The sequence below is a fragment of the Oncorhynchus gorbuscha genome, linkage group LG01, assembly GCF_021184085.1.
Source record: "Oncorhynchus gorbuscha isolate QuinsamMale2020 ecotype Even-year linkage group LG01, OgorEven_v1.0, whole genome shotgun sequence".
In the NCBI taxonomy this organism is placed as follows: domain Eukaryota; kingdom Metazoa; phylum Chordata; class Actinopteri; order Salmoniformes; family Salmonidae; genus Oncorhynchus; species Oncorhynchus gorbuscha.
The window spans coordinates 108,887,857-108,906,388 of record NC_060173.1 but is presented as its reverse complement, the minus strand read 5'-3'; the positions used below and the strand labels follow the sequence as shown (position 1 = coordinate 108,906,388).

At 43.2% G+C, this 18,532-nt stretch overlaps 1 protein-coding gene and 1 long non-coding RNA gene across 2 annotated transcripts in view; one reads left to right on the top strand and one right to left on the bottom strand.

Moving 5' to 3' along the window:
- LOC123989302 (SH3 domain-binding protein 4) overlaps nucleotides 1–18,215 on the top strand; it is an 81,164-nt gene extending 62,949 nt beyond the window's left edge. Inside the window, exons 4-5 of the mRNA XM_046327940.1 lie at nucleotides 15,515–15,703; nucleotides 16,409–18,215. Coding sequence (XP_046183896.1) covers nucleotides 15,515–15,703; nucleotides 16,409–16,633 — 414 coding nt within the window. The 3' untranslated portion in view covers nucleotides 16,634–18,215. The remainder of the gene's footprint in view (nucleotides 1–15,514; nucleotides 15,704–16,408) is intronic.
- Nucleotides 2,440–3,360, bottom strand: LOC124034544. The gene is made up of 3 exons (XR_006839097.1): nucleotides 3,197–3,360; nucleotides 2,706–2,816; nucleotides 2,440–2,578 (listed from the first exon to the last, which is right to left on the bottom strand). It is a non-coding gene; the product is annotated as an uncharacterized LOC124034544 (long non-coding RNA).
- Nucleotides 18,216–18,532: the final 317 nt, after the last annotated feature.

Below are 18,532 nucleotides of genomic sequence, written 5' to 3'. Positions count from 1 at the left end.
GTATTCTTAACTGACTTGCCTAGTTAAATAAAGGTTACATTTATTTAAAAAAATTAATGGTTGTAGACAGAAGAGCTCTCCAGAAGGTACCAAATATCCAAGGACCCTTTTCTCAAAAGTGAGGTTACAAGTTTAGCAACTTTCAAAACCGAATTACTTTCCCATTGTTCCTCAACTGTAGTGTATGATATACCATCTAGCCTCTACTTTTATCCAATATTAAAAAAAAAACACTTTCAAATGTTGCTACGTAAGACCAAATCAAACCGGTCGGTCGCATATTGTCTTTTGATTATGTAGCTATATTCATTATGCTCTGTACTCATAAACTTTCACCCCACATCCACTCCTCAACAATGGATATATTGACGACTATGTCCAACCCTTAGTCAATAATTGTCATTTCTTACCTTCCACCCGCACCTGGGATATGGATGCCTGATGAAGACCTAAGGGTCCAAATGTTGTAAATAAATATCACCTGGGAGCATGAGCAGCAGTGTGCTCGTTCTTCTTTTCTGACTCCAATGCTTCCCACGGTTGTGTCAAGTTGGCTGGATGTCCTTTGGGTGGTGGACCTTTGTTGATGCACGGGAAACTGTTGAGCATGAAAAACCCAGCAGTGTTTCAGTTCTTGATACACTCAAACCGGTGCGCCTGGCACCTACCACATTACCCTGTTCAAAGGCACTTAAACATGTTGTCTTGCCCATTCACACTGCATGGCACACATACACCACTCCATGTCTCAATTGTATCAAGGCTTTAACATCCTTATTTAACCTGTCTCCCCTTCATCTATACTGATTTTGAAGTGGATTTAACAGGTGACATCAATAAGGAATCATAGCTTTCTGTGAGCAGAGCACCAGGACTCCTGGCTGGGTCAGGACCTAGCTGAAGGTGACTTGGGAAGCAATCTCCTTGATTCCTGCAGGGAATTTCCTGTTGCTGTTATCCAGAGAGGAAGCAGGTGCTTGTCTCAGGTCTTACTTATCCTGTACAAATGCACACAGATGGGGACAGAATCCTTCTTTTGAATGTCCTTGTTATTCTCTCTGGAGAAGGGTATATATAATGTAGACTGGGCTGAAGTGGAAACTCCCTCTGCTATTGAACTCTGATCTGGGCTGAAACTGTGCATTCCTGGGTAGACGTTAGCAGGAACTCCAGGCATCCATCCCGCTATCTTATGCTCTTGTCTGTAACCTGTCTATGTCTCTGTACACACAGACAGAGAGAGAGAGAGAGAGAGAGAGAGAGAGAGAGAGAGAGAGAGAGAGAGCATCTCCAACAACCCCCCCCCCCCCACACACCCTGCCTGTTTCCTGTCACTCCATGTATTCCTGCCCATGGAACAAATAAGAGCTTTAGTTGGCGGAGCTCTGAGTCTGCTAGTCAGAGAACGGATCAGTCACGAGTCACTGAGCTTAACCATGTGTTCTGTGATTGCTCAGTATCAGTAAAGGATGAGTCTTTGGCGTGTATGTGTTTGTTGTGTGTTCATATATGTGTTTGGGTGAATGAGTTTGCATGCTGCACTTCAGTCATGCCCTATGATTCTCTCTGCCTGAGGCTGTGCTACATGAAAACATATTCAGATTCCATGATCACAGGCATAGTTTGCTTTTACCTCAACTTGACAAGACTGAGGGTTTCAAAGGGCGAGTGGTTGGTCTGGGCGATACTCCAAACAGATTAGATGTACAGAAACAAGCCATTGGCTACACTGCCACAAAATAGTTTCAGACTCCTAATTATCCTTACAGCTCTGAAGACTAGCCACTCCCATGCCAGTTGGAAGAACTAAGGTGTTTTGCATGTTATTGCTCCAAACAAATTATTCAATATTTTCTACAAGTTCTTTAAAATACGATGAAAAAAAAACTTGACTGTAAAGAAATCATTACAACAACAATTTATTTATTTTTTAATTTAAAAAAACTTTCAAACAAAAGGAATCTTCTTGGCAGGGAAAAACACATTTGAATAAATGTGGGTTTTAACAGTCTTTTGTAGGTGTCATAATATACACTACATTTCTAATAAAAAATATAAAACATTTATAACATAAAACATATAAGTAAAAAATGATATATTCCCAAACCCCTTCCAAAAGATACGTAATGAAATAACAAAAAATGACAAGCTCTCAGCGGTGCAATACACGTTTATAAAAAAATGACAAGCTCTCAGCGGTGCAATACACGTTTATAAAAAAATACATACGGAATATCAAGACAATTTATTTTTAAAAAATATAAGTACTAAAGAAGAGGATGTTCTGTGTATATGTAAGGCTGGGTTAGTGCAATAAGTCTCTTGAGGAGCAAGTGTGAAGAGTCAGTGAAAATAGTCTGTGGTCTATTATTGCACATTTGGTTGTTTTGGGTTAAGGCTGCGTTCGACGTGGACGGTTGCTCCGCTTTTCATTCTGACTGCGCTTTTTCTCCCCATAAGCTTGGCCCTTTTCCCTGCTGCTGACGCAATCAGGTCCTAAAACTCTGGGGAGTGCCAGGGTGGGAGGTTATTAAAAACGCATCCGGATACTCTTCTTTTCAGCAGAGCGTCTGAGAGTCTGTGACATTACAGGAGACAATAAGTTATTGTGCAACAACAACAAAAAAGCACACATTAAAATCTGTGGAACAAGTCTGAACTTTTCAAAACTCAGTACTGTATTGAAAATGTATGGATTGGTTTACATTTCTAATTAAACCTGTCTCTGGCGACGCCACCTTTTGTCCCGTTCCTTTGCTCTGTCTGGGGTGTCCGACGACTTATGCCCCTCAATCAGTCCAATACCGATGTTACATCTGAGGAGTCAGTGTGGTGTATTATCAATGGTTATATGCATCAAAATCACCTGAGGAGTCAGTGTGGTGTATTATCAATGGTTATATGCATCAAAATCACCTGAGGAGTCATATGCATCAAAATCACCTGAGGAGTCAGTGTGGTGTATTATCAATGGTTATATGCATCAAAATCACCTGAGGAGTCAGTGTGGTGTATTATCAATGGTTATATGCATCAAAATCACCTGAGGAGTCAGTGTGGTGTATTATCAATGGTTATATGCATCAAAATCACCTGAGGAGTCAGTGTGGTGTATTAACAATGGTTATATGCATCAAAATCATTGAGAAAGTTGTAAGATGTAGAACTATGTTAGTCAGTCCATGTTTTTACTCACCTTCAACTTAAACTCTGCCATGCTTCACTTTCCATCTGTGTAGCTTAACCTCAGCTGACGGAACAGCAGACAGTACATTGGTGTTGTGCAGAGTGTTCTTCCTGAGACATGACAAAGAAAAGCATGATATTCACACAACTATTTCATGTAACATATTTGACAATGCTAAGATAACTATCCTACAACAACCAGATTGCTTGGTTGGATGTCATTTTTTAATGATATATTTATACAAGACCAATCAAACGTTTGGACACACCTACTCATTCCAGAGTTTCTTTATTTTTACTATTTTCTACATTGTAGAATAATAGTGAAGACATCAAAACTATGAAACAATACACATGGAATTATGTAGTAACCAAAAAAGTGTTAACCAAATCAAAATATTTTTTATATATGAGATTCTTCTAAGTAGCCACCCTTTGCCTTGATGACAGCTTTGCACACTCTTGGCAGTCTCTCAACCAGCTTCATGAGGTAGTCACCTGGAATGCATTTCAATTATGGTGTGCCTTGTTAAAAGTGAATTTGTGCAATTTCTTTCCTTAATGCGTTTGAGCCAATCAGTTGTGTTGTGACGAGGTGGGGGGGGTATACTTTAAACTGGCTCTCATGAGGACCACCACAAGAAAGGAAGACCCAGAGTTACCTCTGCTGCAGAGAATAAGTTCATTAGAGTTACCAGCCTCAGAAATTGCACCCCAAATAAATGCTTCACAGAGTTCAAGTAACAGACACATCTCAACATCAACTGTTCAGAGGAGATGTGAATCAGGCCTTTGTGGTCGAATTGCTGCAAAAAAAACACTCCTAAAGGACCAATAAGAAGAAGAGACTTGCTTGGGCCAAGAAAGACAAGCAATGGACATTAGACCGGTGGAAATAGATTAGACCGGAGTCCTAATTTGAGAGTTTTGGTCCCAACTGCCGTGTCTTTGTGAGACGCAGAGTAGGTAAACGGATGATCTCTGCATGTGTGGTTCCCACCGTGAAGCAAGGCGGAGGTGGTGTGATGGTGTGCAGTGCTTTGCTGGTAACACTGTCTGTAATTTATTTAGAATTTAAGGAACACTAAACCAGCAAGGCTACCACAGCATTCTGCAGTGATACTCCATCCCATCTGGTTTGCACTTAGTGGGACTATCATTTGTTTTTCAACAGGACAATGACCCAACACACTTCCAGGCTGTGTAAGGGCTATTTGACCAAGAAGGATAGTGATGGAGCGCTGCATCAGATGACCTGGCCTCCACAATCACCCGATGGTTTAGGATGAGTTGGACCGCAGAGTCATGGAAAAGCAGCCAACAAGTGTGGGAAGTCCTTCAAGACTGTTGGAAAAGAATTCCAGGTGAAGCTTGTTGAGAGAATCTCAAGAGTGTGCAAAGCTGCTATCAAGGCAAAGGGTGGCTACTTTGAAGAATTTCAAATATAAAATATATTTTGATTTGTTTAACACTTTTTTTGGTTAGTGCATGATTCTCTTTGTGTTATTTCATAGTGCATGTCTTCACTATTATTCTACAATGTAAAAAATAGTAAAAACAAAGAAAAAACCCATGAATGAGTCGGTGTGTACGAACTTTTGAGTGGTACAGTATATATTTTGTCAAAGTCAAACAAATACACATTTTGTAGTCACTTTTCTTGTGGCTTATATATCTCCAAGTCAGCATTCATGTGTAGATCCCTTGCTGCCTGCTATTAAAACAGAAAATAACATCATTAGCAAATTAACAGGATTAAAATATTCAACATTAGCTACCATCAAAGTGCAAGTTTTGAAGGTAAACATTGAACTTATGGATAGCTCATTACGTCTTGCTCGACAAACTCCTGTTCCGTTGCAGTTGCTGGAGGAGTGCTTAGCTTCTGCTTCTGTTGTTGGAATAGTTGAGTTACTTGTCTGCATTTCGTTCATATCAGCCACCGTGTTGTAGTCTGGCATCTGATTCCGCATGGCTATGAGTTATTGGAAATCCATTACCTTGTTTTTTGATGTATCGTTCACACTTACTAATTGTATCAAAACAATACAAATAAAATGTCAATAGCCGCTTTTCTTCTTTTGATGTATTTTACTAGACTTGGTTAGCGAGCTAGCTACCAAGCAATCTGTTCTCCCACCAACATTGGATAGCTAACGTTAGCTAGCTAGCTACCAAAAGATAGTTGGCTAACTTTGCTTGCCAGGTAACATTAGCTTGTTTTAGTCAAAACAGCCACATGAATCCATGTAACATAAATCCATGTAACATTATCATGTTAACTACAATTATCTTTACTGAGATTAATATTCAACCCCCTGAGTTAATACATGTTAGAATCACCTTTGGTAGCAATTACAGCTTTGAGTCTTTCTGGGTAAGTCTCTAAGAGCGTTGCACATCTGGATTGTACAATATTTGCCCATTCTTTTGGGCAATATTTGCCCAACTCTTCAAGCTCAGTCAAGTTGGATGTTGATCATTGCTAGACGACCATTTTCAAGTCTTGCCATAGATTTTCAAGACGATTTTAAGTCAACACTGTAACTAGGCCACTCAGGGACGTTCAATGTTGTCTTGGTAAGCAACTCCAGTGTATATTTGGCCTTAGGTTTTAGGTTATTGTCTTGCTGAAAAGTTAGTTTTGTCGCCCACTGTCTGTTGGGAAGCAGACTGAACCAGATTTTCCTCAAGGATTTTGCCTGTGCTTAGCTCTATTCTGGGTTTTAAAAATAAAATAAAAACTCCCGAGCCCTGGCTGATGACGAGCAGATCCATAACTTGATGCAACCACCACCATGCTTGAAAATATGTACTCAGTGACATGTTGGATTTGTCCCAAACATAACGTTTGTTTTGAGTAGAAAAAGTTAATATCTTTGCCACACTTTTTTTTCAGTATTTCTTTAGTGCCTTATTGCAAACAGGATGCATGTTTAGGAATATTATTTTGTACAGAATTTCTTTTCACTCTGTCATTTAGCTTAGAATTCTGGAGTAACTACAATGTTGTTGATCCGTCCTCAGTTTTCTCCTATCACAGCTATTAAACTTTGTTTTAAAATCACTATTGGCCTCATGGTGAAATCCTTGAGCGATTTCTTTCCTTTTCTTTTTTAGGAAGGACGCCTGTATCTTTGTAGTTACTGGGTGTATTGATGCACCATCCAAATCGTAATTAATAACTTCATCATGCTCAAAGGGAAATTGCCAATAGGTGCCCTTCTTTCCAAGGCATTAGAAAACCATCCTGGTCTTTGTGGTTGAATCTGTGCTTGAAATTCACTGTTCGACTGAGGGACCTTATAGATAATTATTGTATGTGTGGGGTATAGAGATGGTAATCATTCAAAAATGACTTTAATATTATTGCAAACAGTGAGTCCATGCAACTTATTATGTGACTTGTTAAGCTCATTTTTATTCCTGGATGTTTTAATGTCATAACAAAGGCTTTGAATACTTATTGACTCGAGAAAATTGTATTAATTAGTAAAAAATTCTCTAAACAAAATTCCACTTACTTTGTGGGGTATTGCGTGTAGATCAGTGGCCCAAAATCTACATTTTATCCGCTGTATAGTCTAATACTGTTCTGTACGGTGAGTGTTGTGTACTTCATGTAATTTAATCAAATTCTTTACATGCTTACTGACAAGCAATATAAGGGTTGTGAATTAAAGAAATATACACTGCAGTCAATTTGCATTCAGTAAGAATCTTTGTGGACCATTTAATCACACCTGTTACAGTTCCATGTTGCACAATCACAAATAATACAAGGTACAGGTACAAGGGCATGAAGTAATGGCAAACAACCAACCATATCCCATATGCTGCAAAAACACCTTCTCATTGTTGTAGCCATGCATTCACTACTGTACCTGGTTATATTTTGAGAACCTCACAAAAATACAAAATAAGTCTTGTGAGTGTTAGGAAGAGCTTGGGCTTGTATCTAATATTTCTGTAACAGGATATTCATTCCTCGGGACATGTTGATCACGTGAATCATATAAAAAAGTGTTTGTTTTTAATCATTCACTTAATCGGCAATAACGAAGGCGAATTCCACGTCTGCCATTAGCGGTTTCCTAGAAACATCAGAAGTTATCTGATTTCCTGTCGGTGCATATGTACATCCCCCGACCGGTGTTGCCAACTCATTTTCAGGGTAAGTTGCTAGAGGCAGGTTGATTTGTTGCTAAAAGTTGCTCAATGACGTTGTGATGTCAATGCGTGACAACGTAAAACTGCGTCATTACGTAGAATACACAATAACGTTACTCAAATTGACTGGCCATCTCGGCAAAAAATATGATTTGACATTTGTTCAGCTACAGACTCCCACTCTTTTCTGTACGTCTGGCTGTACAATTTTGATTGACACATGTTGATTGATGTTGTAAGTTCTGTTCAAGATCAAACATTCGTGACCAACAATATTCATTGGGTTTGCCTCGTCGAACCCGCACTACTGCTGTTGCAGTCAGCCAACAATGATTTGCAATTTACTGAAATTGCTGCTGGCCTGCTGCTGCCTGTGTACGAGCTGAGCGCCTGCTGCTGACATCACGCACAATGCACTTTTGCAGCCAGGCACGTGTATTCTGACGGAGTGTGTGACATAGAAAAAGATTTTTGTTGGAAAACCTTCCTGTTGGAAAACCACATCAGTGGCCGACTTTCAGCTGTAGCAGATGCAGTTCCCCCGACTTCACTCCTTGACTTTCATCTGCTGTAGATTGCTTCAGCCTTTACCACTCAAACAAGCACAGAAACTCTGGGCGTCGCTAGTTACCACAGTCACAAAGCCATAAATTCACTCAATGGACAGTTGAACAGCAAGATACAGCCACCTTTCCAGATGATTTGCCATTGCAGCCAGTAGTAGCCTATTCTTCAACTAACAACTAGTATACATTGGTGACATTTCATAACAGTTTATACAGTTGGCTACTTTATTGCTAAGCCTTTCAGGCCCCTGTTTATTTTCAATGTCATTTCATTAGAAACATTTTTTTTCTCTTAGTGTTATGTGTTTAACTTCCATGTAGTCTACTTGAGATTTCATTGTTTGTATCTGCTCAACAACACAGATCCATGTCAAGCTCACACAGGTTGCAACAAATGCTTGCAGACTTTTCCATGGAACTGGGGTAAAAAAAAAGCAGATTACTCCATCATGCACTGGACAGACAACTGTGTACTACAACATCAGAATGAAGTTCACAAAATGCAACAGAGTATGTGGACACAGGCAAAGACCAAGGCACACAGGAAAACAATAGAGACTGAAACTGAGATTCTCAGAGCTATTTAAATTGCCGTATTTCATGCCCATGGACATGGCTGTAGTGGACTCTGGGCATCAAAACACATTTTTACCGTCTGGAAGAATATTGGTGTGCTGGATGATGGAATGATAAGAAATATTCAGTTTAAGTTGGCCACCTGCTCGCTAAAATCTCATCAGGGTTTTCTCATTTCAATGCACATGAATGTAAAAATGTGACATGCTCTGTTATGATTGCTGGACCTATTTTGTCAATGCCTGTACCGGCTTATGTACAAAATGTATCACAGTGGAGTGAGTTGGCTCTTTTCCACTTGCAACATTTACATTTACATTTAAGTCATTTAGCAGACGTTCTTATCCAGAGCGACTTACAAATTGGTGCATTCACCTTATGACATCCAGTAGAACAGTCACTTTACAATAGTGCATCTAAATCTTAAAGGGGGGGAGTGAGAAGGATTACTTATGCTATCCTAGGTATTCCTTAAAGAGGTGGGGTTTCAGGTGTCTCCGGAAGGTGGTGATTGACTCCGCTGTCCTGGCGTCGTGAGGGAGTTTGTTCCACCATTGGGGGGCCAGAGCAGCGAACAGTTTTGACTGGGCTGAGCGGGAACTGTACTTCCTCAGTGGTAGGGAGGCGAGCAGGCCAGAGGTGGATGAACGCAGTGCCCTTATTTGGGTGTAGGGCCGTTCCCCTCACAGCTCCGTAGGCAAGCACCATGGTCTTGTAGCGGATGCGAGCTTCAACTGGAAGCCAGTGGAGAGAACGGAGGAGCGGGGTGACGTGAGAGAACTTGGGAAGGTTGAACACCAGACGGGCTGCGGCGTTCTGGATGAGTTGTAGGGGTTTAATGGCACAGGCAGGGAGCCCAGCCAACAGCGAGTTGCAGTAATCCAGACGGGAGATGACAAGTGCCTGGATTAGGACCTGCGACGCTTCCTGTGTGAGGCAGGGTCGTACTCTGCGGATGTTGTAGAGCATGAACCTACAGGAACGGGCCACCGCCTTGATGTTAGTTGAGAACGACAGGGTGTTGTCCAGGATCACGCCAAGGTTCTTAGCGCTCTGGGAGGAGGACACAATGGAGTTGTCAACCGTGATGGCGAGATCATGGAGCGGGCAGTCCTTCCCCGGGAGGAAGAGCAGCTCCGTCTTGCCGAGGTTCAGCTTGAGGTGGTGATCCGTCATCCACACTGATATGTCTGCCAGACATGCAGAGATGCGATTCGCACCTGGTCATCAGAAGGGGGAAATGAGAAGATTAATTGTGTGTCGTCTGCATAGCAATGATAGGAGAGACCATGTGAGGTTATGACAGAGCCAAGTGACTTGGTGTATAGCGAGAATAGGAGAGGGCCTAGAACAGAGCCCTGGGGGACACCAGTGGTGAGAGCGCGTGGTGAGGAGACAGATTCTCGCCACGCCACCTGGTAGGAGCGACCTGTCAGGTAGGACGCAATCCAAGCGTGGGCCGCGCCGGAGATGCCCAACTCGGAGAGGGTGGAGAGGAGGGTCTGATGGTTCACAGTATCGAAGGCAGCCGATAGGTCTAGAAGGATGAGAGCAGAGGAGAGAGAGTTAGCTTTAGCAGTGCGGAGCACCTCTGTGATACAGAGAAGAGCAGTCTCAGTTGAATGACTAGTCTTGAAACCTGACTGATTTGGATCAAGAAGGTCATTCTGAGAGAGATAGCGGGAGAGCTGGCCAAGGACGGCACGTTCAAGAGTTTTGGAGAGAAAAGAAAGAAGGGATACTGGTCTGTAGTTGTTGACATCGGAGGGATCGAGTGTAGGTTTTTTCAGAAGGGGTGCAACTCTCGCTCTCTTGAAGACGGAAGGGACGTAGCCAGCGGTCAGGGATGAGTTGATGAGCGAGGTGAGGTAAGGGAGAAGGTCTCCGGAAATGGTCTGGAGAAGAGAGGAGGGGATAGGGTCAAGCGGGCAGGTTGTTGGGCGGCCGGCCGTCACAAGACGCGAGATTTCATCTGGAGAGAGAGGGGAGAAAGAGGTCAGAGCACAGGGTAGGGCAGTGTGAGCAGAACCAGCGGTGTCGTTTGACTTAGCAAACGAGGATCGGATGTCGTCGACCTTCTTTTCAAAATGGTTGACGAAGTCATCTGCAGAGGGGGGATTCAGGAGGGAGGAGAAGGTGGCAAAGAGCTTCCTAGGGTTAGAGGCAGATGCTTGGAATTTAGAGTGGTAGAAAGTGGCTTTAGCAGCAGAGACAGAGGAGGAAAATGTAGAGAGGAGGGAGCGAAAGGATGCCAGGTCCGCAGGGAGGCGAGTTTTCCTCCATTTCCGCTCGGCTGCCCGGAGCCCTGTTCTGTGAGCTCGCAATGAGTCGTCGAGCCACGGAGCGGGAGGGGAGGACCGAGCCGGCCTGGAAGATAGGGGACATAAGAGAGTCAAAGGATGCAGAAAGGGAGGAGAGGAGGGTTGAGGAGGCAGAATCAGGAGATAGGTTGGAGAAGGTTTGAGCAGAGGGAAGAGATGATAGGATGGAAGAGGAGAGAGTAGCGGGGGAGAGAGAGCGAAGGTTGGGACGGCGCGATACCATCCGAGTAGGGGCAGTGTGGGAAGTGTTGGATGAGAGCGAGAGGGAAAAGGATACAAGGTGGTGGTCAGAGACTTGGAGGGGAGTTGCAATGAGGTTAGTGGAAGAACAGCATCTAGTAAAGATGAGGTCGAGCGTATTGCCTGCCTTGTGAGTAGGGGGGGAAGGTGAGAGGGTGAGGTCAAAAGAGGAGAGGAGTGGAAAATCGCTCTAGACTACACAATTATCTTTGATACAAAGACGGCTATGTAGCTAGCTATGTAGCTAGCTACGATCAAACAAATCAAACCGTTGTACTGTAATGAAATGAAATGAAAATGTGATACTACCTGTGGAGCGAAGCGGAATGCGACCGGGTTGTTGAGTGGGGAAGTTCTATTCGGTATACGTTGGCTAGCTGTTGGCTAGCTAGCAGTGTCTCCTACGTTAAGGACGACAAATAGCTGGCTAGCTAACCTCGGTAAATTAAGATAATCACTCTAAGACTACACACTCTAAACTACACAATTATCTTGGATACGAAGACAGCAAAGACAACTATGTAGCTAGCTAACACTACACTAATCAAGTCGTTCAGTTGAGTGTAATAGTTTCTACAGTGCTGCTATTCGGTAGACGGTAGACGGTGGACGTTAGCTAGCTGGCTAGCTGCCAGGCAGATAGCAGTGTAGACTACGTTAGGACGACGAAATACGATAATTACGCAATTATCTTTGATACAAAGACGACTATGTAGCTAGCTAAGAAGAAATTGCTAAGATTAGACAAATCAAACTGTTGTACTATAATGAAATGTAATGAAATGTAATGAAAAGTTATACTACCTGCAGACCGAAATGCGGATGCGACCGCTCGCTCCAACCCGGAAGTGAGAACTTTGCAAGGTTGTATGGAACTTTGCAAGGTTGTATGGAAAACAGTATTGCACATTGAATATGCACCGCCGTAGCCACTTGAAGAAATGCGTTTTGGACTATAGTACAATGCGTGTCCAACCGGCTCAAGTCGGTCTAATGTAGCCTCACAGAGCTACAAAATGGTATATAATACACTGTATTTGAAGAACAATGGAAAAGTCATTTTGCTTTGAAAGTTGATTAAACTTGTAAACTTCCTTTTTCGATAAAATGGCCTTTGAATGTTTTGGTACTATTACTGGAGAGCCCTTCTTTGTCTACTCACATTCGGCATCATTCACACTCTCTTAAGCTTTAGCCACACCCATCTCTTTAAGGGTTGATCAGAGCATTCAGTACTAACAGCAGTCAAGCACCCCTGTAAAGACCTTTGTTATAAACAGATTCAAAATAGCTATTGATATCAAATGTGTATTTTGTGCTTGTGACTCGGGACTCTTGACCTTTTTATTTTTGGACTGTTCTTATGTCAGAAGATTTTGGCGTGAGTTAGAAGATTTTATTTTCAAATAAACTAGTATTAATGTTAGTTTGAAAGACTGATATTATGTTTTATTTTGATTGAAATTATATGGACCCTGATTTGAACTTTCATTGTTAATTTGTTTATTTTTCATGGCAGATTCTTTATCCATAAAATGAAGTGGGCGGAAGACAAACCCCTCTTCACATAGAATTTAAATATTATTTTTGAAATGATCAGTGTAAGTGTAAAAACAAAAAAGCAATATGTACCATAAAACTTTTTGACGAATTGAAAATGTATCTCAATATGTAATACCCCTGTGTGTTAGGTTTATGTATTCTTGTATTTGTTTTGTTCATAATAATATAAAAAAAACAAATAGCAGTCAAGCACCCAAGCAAACTTGCTAGCTACTTCCAGACAGAACAGCTCACTGTACATTACTCACCCTAGCAGAGCTGGTTAGGCTGTTATGTTTTCCAGAGAGCTGGTGACTGCAGCTGTGCTGTCAGATTGTCAGTTCGTAAATTCAGAGAGTTTTGTTCTCGGACCGTTCAGAGAGCACGCTGGACGCTCTGGCCGATGAATAGGGTTGATCCAAACGTTCTGACTTCACAATGGCAGTCAAGCACCCAAGCTAACTGGCTAACATTAACTAGCTACTTCCAGACACAAATGAGAGAACACCCAACTCTGACCATTTTACTTGTACAAGCAGAGATGGTTAGGCTGTTTTCATGTTATCCAGAGCATTGGTGACTGTAACTGTGCTGCTGGAAATAATGTAATTCTGCTTTTTTTGCCAACGTTTACTGACACCGGCCATATTCAACGGGTGATGAGCGTTCGTAAATTCTTCAGTTATTCTGCACTCTGCCACACTCAGACGATAGTCTTAATTGGCCAGACTGAATTTACGAACGCACCCGAATTGGTTACTTGCATAGTAGGTTATTTTGTTAAGATGAACAATGAACCATAATCCCAACTCATGATGTTACTACCCTGCATGAATCTGCAGGTAGTTAACCAACCAGGTTCAATGTTAACTAGCCAAGCAAATGGTTCTGAGATACGTATAATAAGATCATACATGTAATGTTAGCTAGCGAGCCAGCCAGCTAACGTTAGTTGGCTAACAGTACACTTTAACTTGAAATGAAACCCCTTTTTATAGATGGATGCGTCTCCAGTTGCAGATGCCATGGTTGCCCTTAGTTTGAAGATGTAATCCGGAGATAGGTGTTTTCTCCATCTCCTCAGCTATCATACTCGAATTCCACTGAACTCAGTCCTCCAGAAAGTGGAAAGCAACACGTATGCAGTTTTAATACCCGAGTTAAAATCAGCGTTAGACAGGAGTACCAATATATACTGACCAGCTCAAATAGACAGAAGCGTGCTATATGGCCAAACTCATCTCTCAGCATGTCCAGGCCACTCATTATCTCAGCCAATCATGGCTAGCGGGAAGGTTGCTTTCGTTTTCTGTGGCTAAACCAACTGGACTCGCAATTTGAACAATTTTATTCTTATTTACAGATTGCATACAAGTTTGTTATTAAGGCACATGAATGTTCACATGTTCATGTTATTGTTTTAAGTGTGTTACTATTTTAAATGTAATTCAAATAGTTTTAATTGAAGTTTGATTTGATATTAGACCTTTATTGATTGTATGAATATAGAAACCATATATACCATATATTAACTTTATAGTCTATACTTCTTGTTAAGACATGAAAAAAAATATGTACTAGGTTATAAACCTACTAAATACATGTTTGGAGTAGTTTGCCTGCTGAGCTGAGCTGGGCCGTGATATGAGGACAATAGACAAGCTGTTAGAGGCTATTAGCGTGTGTAAATATCCATGACCTTCCAGAGCCGATTGGTAAGACTGTTTTTGTTCTGACTTCTCAATACTGCTTTTCTACTTCTTATCATTAAAGATATTCTCTGATTTACACTTGGAAACAGGCCATTTTACACAGTGCTAGCCAGTCAAAGGTCTCTTTCTCCATTTGAGTAGTATGGGTTTTCTGCTGTTTGCTGTGCTCCATTCTGGCACATTGTCCCCTGGTCTGCTCTCCTGCCTATCGCTGAGTTAATCAAACACAAATCGCTCTCCTCCTCTCAGCCCAGCAGCATAGAAAAGCTACTGTACCTAGCTGGAGCCAGAGAGTTGGAGCCTGCATGGCTCTGGAATGCTGTAGCCCTCCTGGCGAGGTGGTGCCTAGAGAGCCAGAGAGTTGGAGCCGGCATGGCTCTGGAATGCTGTAGCCCTCCTGGTGAGGTGGTGCCCAGAGAGCCAGAGAGTTGGAGCCTGCATGGCTCTGGAATGCTGTAGCCCTCCTGGCGTGGTGGTGCCTAGAGAGCCAGAGAGTTGGAGCCTGCATGGCTCTGGAATGCTGTAGCCCTCCTGGTGAGGTGGTGCCCAGAGAGCCAGAGAGTTGGAGCCTGCATGGCTCTGGAATGCTGTAGCCCTCCTGGTGAGGTGGTGCCTAGAGAGCCAGAGAGTTAGAGCCTGCATGGCTCTGGAATGCTGTAGCCCTCCTGGTGAGGTGGTGCCCAGAGAGCCAGAGAGTTAGAGCCTGCATGGCTCTGGAATGCTGTAGCCCTCCTGGTGAGGTGGTGCCTAGAGAACCAGAGAGTTGGAGCCTGCATGGCTCTGGAATGCTGTAGCCCTCCTGGTGAGGTGGTGCCCAGAGAGCCAGAGAGTTGGAGCCTGCATGGCTCTGGAATGCTGTAGCCCTCCTGGTGAGGTGGTGCCTACCGCTGTAGAGGCTCTGTTCCCATCAGGCCCACCGGAATACATCTGAAAAATAACAGACCTGAGATTATGGAAAATTACACAGATTTGAGATTATGGAAAATTACACAGATTTGAGATTATGGGAAAGAGGATATTTAGGATCAATGGGAAGCATATCCAAGAAACAAAACTCTTAATCTTGTGTTCTTGTGTGTGTTTGTTCCTGTGGGTTTTGTATATTATCCTGTCCTGACCAGCTATCTCGTGGAATTGTACTGGCAAGAATGTACAGTTTGTGTTTTTATTTTTTAACCATTCTCTTGTCTTCCCCCCTCAGGCGTTGCTGAAGATGGACTGCCAGGGCCTGGTGGCCAGGCTGGTGATGGACTTTGTCCTGCTGACCACGGCGGTGGAGGTGGCTGGGAGGTGGCGGGAACTGGCTGAAAGGCTATCCAAAGTGTCCCGTCTGCAGCTGGATGCATACGAGGGACCGCACAGAGACAGGAACGGAGTGGTGGACAACGAGGTGAGGCTAGGTTCTGATCTGGCATTATTGAAATACTACACACAGCTTTTGGAAATGACATGACCTGTGAACTGGAAATGGTTAAAGACTTTTTTTGCTGTACATACTTTTGGATTGATATAGTATGAATGTCAGAAAACAATAACCATTGTTAAACTGGTGGAGCATAACATGCGTTTTCCATGTGATTTTATTGTCACCCTCACTTCAATATGTATACCCTTCAATTACCACCCCACATCGTCCTCTGTCCTTATCTCTCCCTGTGCTGCACTGTGGGTAAGCCAACAACATCATTATGACCATAGTAAGTAAATAACCTTGCACGAGCGTTTGCTTGTGCGAGCTAGAACAGCCCATAGGAGCAGGAGCCTATCTCCTGTTTCTGTAGCGTGAGGCAGCTTGATGTACAAGTACACCCCCTGGACAGATAGGACGCTAGTCTACCACAGGGCCTTACAATCTATATCCTTAATGCTGAGTGCGACGCAGAGACGCGTTGAGTCCCATTTTTACAGTCTTTGGTATGAAGCGGCCGGGGAATCGAACTTCCAACCTCAGGGCAGGCAATCTAATCACAGGGTCACTGAGTTTATTTAATTATTACCATAGAAACATCAGAAAACAGCATGCAATTCCCATGTGATCTATTGTCAGTCCAATATGCTCCCTTCAATCGCCACCTCTCTCTTCCTCCCTGTGTAGGCCATGTGGAAGCCAGCCTATGACTTCCTACTGACGTGGGCTGCCCAGATTGGGGACAGCTACCGGGACGTGATCCAGGAGCTCCACATGGGCCTGGACAAGATGAAGAGCCCCATCACCAAGCGTTGGAAACATCTGACGGGAACGCTCATCCTCGTCAACTGCCTGGATACACTCTGGAGCTCAGCCTTCAGCCCCGCCTCTCAGGACGACTGTGCCATATAGACCAAACTGACCATAATCATTGTCATCATCACTCATAGGGTGCAGCTTGTCTCCTTCCCTTATATCTCCGCTAATTGGAAAGCAATTTATTTCCCACTCGTATAGATGAAAGATAGGAGAGGATGAACCTTTGGACTGTTGATATAGACTCCGCCTCCTGCTGCCACAACCTTATTCCCTGTTTCTATTGAAGATTCTGAACAACAGCTGTCTGTCTGGTCCCTCTGAGTCTTGCTTCCTCTGAATCTGCCTTTAGTCCTCATGGGGGTGAGGGGCTGGACTGCTAGACTACTCCCAGGAGGATTAGACTGCTAGACTGTCACCCCTCACCTCTTGGAGGACTAGACTCCCCCTCACCCCTAGGAGGACTAGACACCCCCTCACCCCTAGGAGGACTAGACTCCCCCTCACCCCTAGGAGGACTAGACTCCCCCTCACCCTTAGGAGGACTAGACTCCCCCTCACCCCTAGGAGGACTAGACTCCCCCTCACCTCCAGGAGGACTAGACTCCCCCTCACCTCCAGGAGGACTAGACTCCCCCTCACCTCCAGGAGGACTAGACTCCCCCTTACCTCCAGGAGGACTAGACTAGACCCCCCCACCCTTAGGAGGACTAGACTCCCCCCCACCCTTAGGAGGACTAGACTCCCCTCACCCCTAGGAGGACTAGACTCCCCCTCACCTCCAGGAGGACTAGACTCCCCCTCACCTCCAGGAGGACTAGACTCCCCCTCACCCCCAGGAGGACTAGACTCCACCTCACCTCCAGGAGGACTAGACTCCCCCTCACCTCCAGGAGGACTAGACTCCACCTCACCTCCAGGAGGACTAGACTGCTAGTCCTCAACCACCCATCTTTGTATAGCCACCAGCCAAACTACACAATGCTACAGTCTCAGTATTCACAAAGACTATTTTAATCTTCATTGTCTGGCATAGTATGTATTTTTTTTAACTCTAAATATGGCACAGCATTTTTTAAAGACACTTTGACACCTTTCGTTCATAACTGTGGACTCGATCCAGTGCAAAGACAACGTTTCTAAATGGTATCCCTGTTCTCTAGCCTTGTCACGTGTGTCAAACGAGCTAAATATAATGTGTTTATTTATAAAGCGTCGGAGTTGTTCAGAAGAAAGCGCTCTCTTATTGTTTCCTCCGACTGCGGTCCGTTTTTATTTCAACTACTTTGTTAGTGAACATATTTCTAAGGACCGAGTGAATAACTGTGCATAACTCACAGATTAACTTTGTTCTTTCATTTCAAATAAATTCATCTCTGACCGCTTTTTCACCTCTCTTAACTATCTTTTAAAAGGAAACCATATGGCCTGCAGTTATTTATATACTAGACTTAGTGAATATAGTGTACCGAAGCTGGTAACCAGTTAATATGACTCTACATATAACTACATATATGCCTCATTCAATATCCAACCACTGTTACAATGCTAAAACTCTGTTAAAGATTCTGGGTATGTTTTCTCCCCTGTTTGTGTTGTTAATACACATTTCACATATGTTTTGTGACTGCATACTTTTGTGGAGAATATAAATAAAATGTGAATATTTTTTACGCAATTCATCATGCTGATTGCTGAACGATCGGATTTCTTTACCGCAGTAGCAATAATTTATATTCATGTTAGATTTGTTTGTGCTCTTGAATGACATTTTCCCTTACAAGCGTGGAATTAATATTAGTGATGCAACAGGTTATGTTTGGTTTTCTAATCAGCATTATGTTTGTGCTGACCACCCAACGACATCCCAGAGAATACAGCATGTTCTGTTGAGAGGAGACAAAAAGGTAAGATGGGGGTGAGACACTAACAATTAAATATCTGATACAGATGAAGTGAAAGAGAGGTTGAAATACACCAGCGAGAGATAGACAC